Below are 10,342 nucleotides of genomic sequence, written 5' to 3'. Positions count from 1 at the left end.
ATACACGAACACTTGATGTGGTTGAGTCGTGCCATTGATTATTCTCCTTAAGATGGTAGTTGCCTTTTATGGTGCAATACGGTTTCTAATGAATCGACCTCCAAGATGAAATAACTTTAGGTCTTCCAATAGTTATTGTACTCACTTACTGGGCCACGTCGATACACACTTCGGTTGTGTTCAATCAACCAAAGGAATGGAATAAAAAGGACTGCCAAAACAGTAATGGAAAGCAAAACTAGGGATGTAAACGGATCGAATTCGGTCGGATAGTGGCATTATCATATTCGTATCCGATTAAATTTAGACGGATTCGGATAATATCCTATCGGTTTTCGGACGGATTCGGATAATTTTCGGATAGTGATTTTTTGAATACAGGTTCTCCTAAATGGATATGGATACGGATCAAATACGATTTTTTGACTATCCGTTGACATATTTATCGTTTTTATGATGAAGGTTAGGGTTGAGACTTGAGAGTTCAGTAACTATCCTTTCTTCTACTCTTCTTAGTCTTTTATTCTCTTACGTTTTTTACTTTTGATTTTTTAATAGATATGTAATTCCATGTATCACATTACATAAAACAATATATATAAACCAATAGCAAAACTAGAAAAAGAATCACATTATCTGAATTTATAAATTTATAAAAATAAGATAACAAAATCCAATAAGGTAACTTAAAAGGATAGACAAACACAGAGTTATATTTTAGATATTTTATTACCATCGGACTACTAAAAGAATCGGATAATAATTGGTCGGATAGGGGGATTATCATATTCGTATCTGATTAGTTTCGGACGGATTTGGATTTTCCTAAACAGATACAAACGCAGATCGAATACGAATTTACGAATATCCATTTACATCCCTAGACAAGACCCACACAAAGAGAGAGAGAGAGAGAGAGAGAGAGAGAGAGAGAGAGAGAGAGAGAAGATTATGGGAGAGGGAATAAAACATTTAAAATAATCATCTAAATTGTCTAAGACGTCCTCAATTTATAAAGGAATGATGCCCCTGGAAACAACTTTCCAAAAGGCTCGAAAAGTTGTTTCTCTTAGAAAGAAGACGCAGAAGCTAGCCATTACCGACATCCAACACATTTTGGATTGCGTGTAATGTGAAATCTTGCTTTCACTTGTTAACATTAGAACTTTTTGAATGGCTCTATTTTGTCAAAATCAGAAACCATTCACAAATTTTTATAGCCGGAATAGCAATAGCACTTGAAGAACTTTTTGTTAGTAATTGTTGCATTCATTTTCTGGGTCACATTAGGACATACTTAGGTTGTGCTCAGTCAACCAAAGAAATGGAATAAAAGCTCTCAAAATAGTAAGCAAGAGGCAAAACACAGAGAGAGAGAGAGAGAGAGAGAGAGAGAGCACTTAGAATAATTAACTAAAGTGTCTAGGACGGCCTCTATTTATTAAAGAGAGATGCCCATTGGAAACATCTGTTCCGGTTCAGGTGAGAAGAAGGAGGGTGGGCCGGTGGGGGGAGAGAACCTGTAGGGCGGTCAAAAGATACGGGAAGATCAGATCCGATTGAACGAACAAGATGGAAATACGTGTACGAATATGATTGGTCAATAATGGCGACAGGTGTTATTCTACGATTTCTTATTTTTAGGGAGCACAATTGAAAATCGTGTCCTTTTTGCCTGCCATTATCAATATCAGCATATAAATATCTCTAAACCATTTGAGAGAGAGAAGAGAGAGACACACACAGAAAAATCTCTGATGCAGAGAAGGAAAATCTTCTTCCTAATCCTAACGTGACGGGAGGAGAAGAGAAGAGGAAGAGGCACACGCGAAAGAAGCTCTTGTTGGAGAGAGACAAAGCAGAAAGCTAAAAGCTCCTTCTTCTCCTTCTCACCCAATATGGAATCTCCTTCCCTAACGCAGGACAACTCCAACAACCAGAACGAGGGGAATGTATCCGGGGCTCCTCAGGTGGATGCCTTCTTGATGGAGGCTCTTCAGAATCCTCGCCACCGTCTTACCGGTGAGCTTTCTTCGCGTATTTGTTGAATTTTCAGATTTTTCCCTCTTTTCCTGACAAGTTTTTGCCATTTTCTTGTATAATGTTGGGTATCTGTTGACGGGTTTTGGTTTATGCGTGATGGGTTCTATTCTTCTATTTGATTGTATGTTTTGGCGTGATTTTGTGGGACGTTGAAAAATATCTTTAGCTTGGATTTGTTTATTTGGTTCAAACTACGGCGTAATTCAGACAGTGCAAGTGGTTTCGTGATCTTTTTCTTTTTTAGGGTTTAATTTGATTCGTTTATTGATTTTGGTTCCTTTTAGGGTGGGTTTTGGGGGAGGGGGTTGGCTTTTTGGTGTTTTTATTTAGATTGGATCTGAAGTTGTTTACTCTTTTTTATTTTTTTTGTTTTAATAATTCTTGGCTTTCCATTTTCTTGCTCTGGGCTGGTATTTTTGTTCTTTTGGCCACTCAATTTAGTGGAAATCTGAAGGGTCCAAAAAGGAATGAGAATTGTGATCGTCAAGTCAAGTGTTTATGTATACCTGCAATGCATAATTTTGGGCTATTCGTGGCCTAATTTTCAACCTTCTGAGCTTCCTCTATAAGGAAATCGAAGGAAGAAGATTTACATTTCTTATCCTTTATGGTGTCGCAGATTGAATTATAAGGCAATATTTCTATTTCTTCTTTCTACCTGCTCTGGTAAAATCATCTATTTTTATGGCTCAGGATTCACTCCTGGAAGCTTAGTGGTGTACTTTGAATGCGTAGATAAATAAGACTTCGCTTCTGCAATTAATTTTGTCTTAGCTTTGTCCCCTGTCTCTATGTACAAAAGAAAGGAAATGTGCTTATTGGGTGAAGAATTTTGATTGAGAGTATTTCAACTCTTCCAGGGAACGTTTTGACACAAAGTCGTCATTGTCTTATTACCTCATGTTTATAATTTGAGGGTGGCTCCTGGATGAAATTGTTTCAATTTTGTACTTTATTACCAGCTGCCCACTGCATTTTTCTAATGGTTTTCATGGTTAACAAAATGAACCTAGTGGAGTAGCAGCTCAAAGCAGAGGCCATTGCGTCACAGATAACCTGAGGAGGACTATTGTTGACACTGTTGAAAGCCATTACATTTCTAACATACTGTAGGAATGTAGGAAGCAAGCAGGTAGGAGATCATTTGAGTTTAAAGGCTGCAGTTGATATCTAATCTGAAGAAGATCCAATGGTTGATGGAATCTAATCCACCTGCATGAGCCATCTAGTTGGAGGAAATGAGTTGGAGCACTTGACAGAAAGGGATGGACATATCTAAATTATTCTCTTTATTATGGAGGACAGCTTGAATCAAGAGTGTTTCTTGAAAGCTAGCCCTCAAAAACTTTCCTCCCTTGTGGGGCAGGGAGCTTTTTCAGGTCCAGATCCTAGCCTGCGGGAGTTGAGGTGCCACTGTTGCCTGATGCAGAGGGCAGGCATTCAGTAAGCATAGGATGCTGAAAAATATACTATATTAATATACATGCAAGCCATTGTATTTTTGAGCAGTTTATAGAATTGGGATCAATCATGTTCTTTTTTTTTTTTTTTGGTAAAGATAAGTCTATTGATTAACCCGTGTCGGACACGTGGTAGGAGAATTACATAAATCCACCAACCATGGAGTGGAATTTAGCCACACTGTTGTACATGGAATGGACAGGGCCTTCCTGGCCAGAGAATCTGCTACATAGTTAGCAACTTAGCATCTCTAGGAATGTGGGAAAAATTACATGATTTAGAAAAAGTAGATAAGTAAGCTCTGTCAGCTAACATAGGCACCAAAACCATCGGGGGGGGGGGGGGAGAATCTAGAAGCAGAGTTGGTAAGAGACACTACAGCTTCACAATCTGACACCATAATAAGGTCTTCGACACAATGGGTGATCGCTTATAGCAGGCCATTTCGGATCACGATGGCTTCCCCAGCTGCAATGACATCAAAGCTAATAACCTGAGATTTAGCAAGAATGAGTTGTCCAAAGTGATCACGAATAGAGATTCCAATTCCTCCTATCTGCTGACCAGGGATAAGCGAAGCATCAAAATTAAGCTTCATATATCGAGAAGGAGGTGGGAGCCAGACCGGAGTGGTGGAAATACTGGGGTGGGATCAGGACTGAGGGTTATTCGTCTGAAAATGAACCTCCATACTGAGAGAATGCCAATTGCGCAGCCACAACAACCTTCTCAGGAGTCTAATGTTTACGCCCAAAGCAAAGGTCATTTCTCGCCTTCCATAAACGAAGCTACATAAACTTTGGAATTCCTTGCGATCCGATTTGGAGGGGAATTTCAGTTTGTTCCAGTCATCAATCCAAGAAGCCAGCAACCGAGACGGAGATAGGGGAACCTTAAGGGAGATAGCTGATCCAAACCACACTGCCTGTGCGAAAGGACAGTATATTAGGATATGCTCAGGAGTCTCCAAAACAGAGGAGCATCAAGGGCGGTCGGGATTAATGGGCACCTTGCACTGATGAAGACCTTGACCAGAGGCAATGGCATCTGAGCATGCACCCCACAAGAAGGATTTAATTTTCAGCAGAGTCGGGCAGTTCCAGATTGATTTCCAAACAACAGGAAGAGTAGAGGCCCAGGCACTGGTTCTGAAGGGTGATGCTCGAGCCTGAAATTTACTTCTACAAATGTTGCATTGAAGATGGTAGGCTGACTTAACTGAGAATCTACCATTAGAGGCTGCACCCCAGATCAATCATGTTCTTTCGATCACCAGGAATGGAAGGAGAAGATCAATAGATGATAAACACCAACAGCTGAGGGATAAATAAATGAAATGTGAAACTGTGACATCGAAGATGAATTAACTGTTAGACGAGGATATGCCACACTTAATTTGCTTATAGTGAACCGTAAATTTTTGTAGGAATATTAATGTTTAAATCAGCACTTTCACACTCAAGCATATGTGCCTCCACCGCTGAAAATTTAGAGTCTCCCGTATTTGTTTATAATAGCCGCTGGCACTTGATTGGCTCAGGTTACTCAATTCAAGCAATCATCAAAGTTCAGTTTGATGTCTTCCACCAGCCTTTGTATGTGTGTGTTTTGGGGGCCGCGGGGGGAGGGGGGAAGAAGGGTGGCATTTGAAGGAATTGAATCTATCTAGGTGCATAGTCAGAGGGAAGTCTTAGAGAGGAGCTAATATTGTTCCTGTACTCATGCTCCTACCAAATGCTCCAAATCCTGTCTAGCAAGGCATAACTACACCACAGTTTTGAGGTAAAAAGTCGACTAGAAACTTCCACACCTGTGTTTGCTACCAGACCCATGGCACACCTGGAAGTTGCAGTTGAACAAAGTCAGCCAATCAAAAGATTTGCACTCTTGGTTCGTTTTTTGAAAAACTCCAGAGCTGGGCTGATTCTGACAGCTTTTCAAAATTCGATTTGTAGTTGCCTAGTTAGTGCTGCATGATCAGATTGACTCTTCTGATTTTCAAGTTACTGGAATTCAGTAAAGTTGGATTCTAATAGTCACTTTATATTTTTATGATGTTCTTCAATTTGTGAACCTGTAAAGAAAACTTGCTGGCTGAGAATGCTTGTACAAATATTGGATTTGTCTACTAGTTATTATTATTATTATTATTATTGATAGGTCCTCTATTCTATTCTAAGGGGGAGGGAAGGTGTGAACCAGGAGGCTTGAACCCAAGGCCTCCTGGTAGCAATGGGCTTTTATGCACCACAAGCTACCAAGTGCGCTAGGCACTTGTTCACTAGTTATTAATGCTTAGCAACTGTAAATTCCATTCATCCCGGCTTTTTGATCCATCAATTTGTAAAACAAGGCTTTAGATATATGGTATGGTGAATGTGTAATACAATTACTCTTTATATTTTCTCTAATATTCCCCCTATGTGATAAAGATTAAAATGGTATGGTGAATGTGTAATATAAGTAGATTGTGATAAAGATTATAATGGTATGGTGAATGTGTAATACAAGTTCTCTTTATATTTTCTCTAATATTCCCCCTATGTTTGTTTATGTTAGTTCTGCGAATGGAGTTGGACATCCAGAGGTGTATGCAAAACCCTGATCAACTACAGTTTGAGTTCCATCATTTCCCAACTTCCTACCTGAGGCTTGCAGCACATCGTATTGCTCAATACTATGGTTTGCAATCAATGGTGTTGGACAATGTTGTGGATGGGTTAGGAACAAGAATAGTGGTCAGAAAAACATCTGAAAGCAGATATCCTACAGTCTGTCTATCTGAAGTTCCTCCGAAACAGTCAGAAAATGATAAACCTGAAAAGGTTAAGATTGCTGTCAGGCCAAGGCCAAATAAAGCATCCCAAAATGATGTGAGTGAACTGGGAGTTGAACGCAGTCCTGTGAGAACTGTTGAAGAGAGAAAAGAGGAATATGACAGAGCACGGGCCCGTATTTTCAGTAACCCTAGCAGTTCCGACTCAGAAGGTGCATCTTCTGCCTCAAGTGAGGGAAGAAGTTTGTGTTCAACTAAGGATGAGGGTGAAGGTTCCAGGAGTGTTAATAATGAAACTGCAAAGGCCCCTAGCGCTCGAGATAGTGGTTCTAGAGTTGCCATCTTCAGAGACATGGAGAAGGATCGTTCTGATCCTGATTATGACCGAAGCTATGAGAGGTATGTCTCACTGCCTTTTTGCGATAAATGAAGGTTGTAAATAGACCAGACTAATTCATTGTTTCATCTGTTTCAGGTATGTTAGGGGCCTCACATGTAATCAGGGCTTTAGTTTGGGACATTTCAACATTCAGGGCTTTCAGCCTTCATTCATGCAATATGAATCCGGTTTTCCTCACTTGCCACGGACTCAAACATCCTCCAGCTATGGGCCTTCAAGTCCAGTTATGAACCCTTTTTGTGCCATGGGATTGAATAAGATTCCTGGAGATGGTGTCTATATGCAGTGGCCAAATCCTGCAATGATTTATGCAGAATCTTATGAGCAACTTAGGCATGCTTGTTTCCAGGTAGGTTACAGTTCCTTACGTTTAAGATGTCCCATATAGTATCACCAAAAAGAAAGTGGGTCGTGGAAATACAGGTAGTCATTTATTTGTTCCAGTTGTGAGGTTTTCCGAGTGAAATAGATTGATTACTAATTTGGTAATCCACTGGTATTCTGACTTTTAGCACTTATCCTTCCTGACCTGTCCCAAAAATTGAGATAGATCACATGGCCAAATAAGGTTTTTGGAGCGACCTAATGAAGGTAGTCTCCCTGCTTCTGCAGGTTTGTACTTAATGAGAATTCACCGAAGTTGGATCCTACATGATTGGATGATTGTAACAATCTGATCTAGAGAATTTTCTGTTTGTTTATGTATATCTCATATCTATCCAAGGTAATGAGATAGCAAATGTTTTAGCTGTTGTGGTTTAGTAAATCTTTCCATTGAAAAATCTCCAAGTAAGTTGCTATGGTAAGTACTCGAAGTATGAGCCAGTGAAGCATGCTATTCTCTACTGGAATGTGATTCTGTGAAGTGAAGTAGCTGTCAATAGGAATTTATACAAGGGGACTAGACTGGTAATATGTCACATTCTATGGGTATAACATTTAGTCTGGTATATCGGGAAAAGTAAATTTTTTTGGTGTCTCTTCCCTCTCCCATTATCTTGCTTATACAAGGTAAATTTTTTTCTTAGAAAGTTCCCCAAAAGGGACTCCACTTTCCATGGGGTTGAGACTTTTTCAGGTTTGTGAGGTATTTCAAATGCCATTCAAATCATAATGTCCTTGAGACGATGTGTGAATTTCCAGGCAATGCAATTATGACAACAGTCCAGCAAGGACTCTGGAATATGCATTGCGGAGATTCATCTTCAGGATGATCAGCATCTAGTATCTTTTAAGGTTTAGTGTCTCACCTTATGGGGTCCATGGAGACCTTCAGGCTGAGCATAGAGAAAAAAAAAAGGGGGGGGGGGTTACACATTTAATGTTGAAGATAAATATTGCCGCTTTTAATTTTTTTCTTGTATCTTGAAGTATGTCTGATGATTTCGTACCTTTAAACTGTATTGCAGGCTGCATTCTATCCGCAACCCTTGAGCTTTGATTATTCACAAAACCATTAGAAGACCGGGTGGGGGGGGAGAGGGAATGTCTTTAACAATTTACATGTGATTATTTTCCTTTCTAGGTCGTGTTATAATTATTGTTGAAGAATTGTTTTGTTATATTTCAATATTAATTTCAATCTTAGTTTGACTATTTGTACACTTTTTTTCTATTAGGACCACAATCTAGAACATATATATGTCTTTTTATTTTTAGTTTTGTACTTAGATATTTAGATATTTTTGTTGGTGGTATAATTCTAAATCATTTCTGTAATGTGTGATGGATGTGGTTCTTACTCGGCCTATGTTCTCATTTATTTAACCTCTGTCATATAATTTTGTAGCTGTTTGGAGTGGCGCTGATTCGTTGCATATTTGGGATTTGCATTAGCGCTAGATGCATTAAGTTGGGTTTTCTGCTGCCTCCTCCCCTCTTTTGGTCTTCCTTTACGTGTTGGTAGTTACAAAACGTTATGTTTTGTACTTTGGGGTCGAATACGTAAGGCTGAATTATCATGGGTCATCTTGTTCAGTATTTGTTACATTACTTGTAGGAAGAGTTTGGTGAGGCTGGCAGGAGTCCCAGCCTCCTGCAAGACTGTAGGTTTACTACATGAGCAGGGTTTTGTTTAAAAACCAGGAATCGGTCACTGACGATTCCTGATTCAGCCTGAAACGGTAGAAATTTCTGGATTTAAGGCTTGAATATTTCGATTCAGAATGGTAAAAATCAGAATTGAATTGGCTGATTTTGTTTTGAAACCGGCGGGTACATGAGGCCCTCCAGTGGTTCAGCCTAGCGACCTAGAACTTCCTAAATGGATATGTTACAGCTGAAGTTAAAAGGGTTATTAAATGTTGGAGACTTCTTTCCAGGTTATCACTAATATTTTCAGTAACTTTTTCAGAGCCCAAACACAGGGAACAGAGGAATGGTGTACCAGGGCACACCATTCTGGTACTAGGCAAGGATCTGCTCGTCTCTCTTCGTCACAAGCCCCTCCCCTTCTTCTTCCCCATCTCGATCCTTACCTCCTCTGTATTAGGGTTTCTCCTCTTTATATTACATTTTTTGCAAATTCTTTGCCATTCCCAATTATCATTGGAATTAGGACTCTCTCTCGGCAGTATATAGTGGAACGAGCTCTGCAGTTTCTTGGATCAAGATGACCGAGTAAAGACATGAGCTGAAGAATGAGAATATGGAATGGGAAAATGGCATTCCAGAATGGGTTGCTTTCTAAGTTGCATGCCAAGGAATTGAGAATGGAATGTTTACCAAACAACCTATTTTACAATGGAGAACACGTTCTTGATCTAGACCGCATTATGAGAATGCATATCAAACAAAAGCTATGAATTTGGGATATATAAAATTGGGTAAATACTCTTCCAAGTTTCAGAAAGGAAAAACTCCAAATTCAATTCATTTACTCCATCTTAAATGTTCTCCCATTACATACTTATAAGAAAATAAAACTTAAAACTCTAATCAATCTCAACCCCCCTGATAATCCCATGACTAAGATTCAATAATAGAAAAGAAATAAACTAAACAAGAAATATTGGTAATCACAAAATATATCATATCTAGAAATAAAGAAAGTAGGAAAACATCAATGAAAACTGGGGAAATTATCTTCGCAAACGGGCAATTGATGAGGGGTTGTGGGATGCAATCACATGGTGGAATTGAAATAAATTAGGGAAAATTATGCGTACACTGCCTATACTTTGTTTAAAATAGATAAAATCTCGATACTTCAAAAACTTTAGAGTACACCCTTCAATGTTCATTAAAACTATGATTTTATAAGTTCGTTAGTAAGAGACGGTTAAGTGATGATGTCAGAGTTAAATTTCATTTGAAATAACACATTTATCCTTTAGTGATTAAAACCAATCTTGAGGTGTCTTTGTCCTCCCCATGTATCATTCCCATCCCTGTCTCCGTGTGAAGAAGAGGAGAACCAACGGACATTCCAGATGAGAGAGAGAACACTTTGACAACGCTCTGGCAACTAGAAGACCAGCAAACACTCCCAAGGACTAGCTGGGTTTGGTATGCATTCTGGACAAATAATGCGTTCTGGATTGTAATATACAATATTTGGTATACATTCCATTCTTGAATCCTTTGAATGGGATCAAGAATGCAGTCCATTTTGGCCATTTTGGAATGGGATTTTTTTTCCCATTCCGCGTTCTCATTCTCCA

The 10,342-nt window shown here is 39.2% G+C and overlaps 1 protein-coding gene across 1 annotated transcript; it reads left to right on the top strand.

Moving 5' to 3' along the window:
• Positions 1-1,784: 1,784 nt before the first annotated feature.
• Positions 1,785-8,282, top strand: LOC122670151 (R3H domain-containing protein 1). The gene is made up of 4 exons (XM_043867137.1): positions 1,785-2,022; positions 6,064-6,679; positions 6,756-7,029; positions 8,090-8,282. The coding sequence occupies exons 1-4, from the start codon at positions 1,899-1,901 to the stop codon at positions 8,138-8,140; spliced, it is 1,065 nt and encodes a 354-aa protein (XP_043723072.1). The 5' UTR covers positions 1,785-1,898; the 3' UTR covers positions 8,141-8,282.
• The last annotated feature ends 2,060 nt before the right edge of the window (positions 8,283-10,342 follow it).

The sequence above is a fragment of the Telopea speciosissima genome, chromosome 7, assembly GCF_018873765.1.
Source record: "Telopea speciosissima isolate NSW1024214 ecotype Mountain lineage chromosome 7, Tspe_v1, whole genome shotgun sequence".
Taxonomy (NCBI): domain Eukaryota; kingdom Viridiplantae; phylum Streptophyta; class Magnoliopsida; order Proteales; family Proteaceae; genus Telopea; species Telopea speciosissima.
This window is presented reverse-complemented; position numbering and strand designations above follow the sequence as displayed.

What these genes read in the sequence shown, in the direction of transcription:
- LOC122670151 (XM_043867137.1), top strand. Translation starts at nt 1,899, where the DNA reads ATGGAATCTCCTTCCCTAACGCAGGACAACTCCAACAACCAGAACGAG. An exon ending in TCCTCGCCACCGTCTTACCG is followed by an intron (nt 2,023 to 6,063) that starts GTGAGCTTTCTT and finishes TGTTTATGTTAG; the next exon opens with TTCTGCGAATGGAGTTGGAC. An exon ending in TATGACCGAAGCTATGAGAG is followed by an intron (nt 6,680 to 6,755) that starts GTATGTCTCACT and finishes CATCTGTTTCAG; the next exon opens with GTATGTTAGGGGCCTCACAT.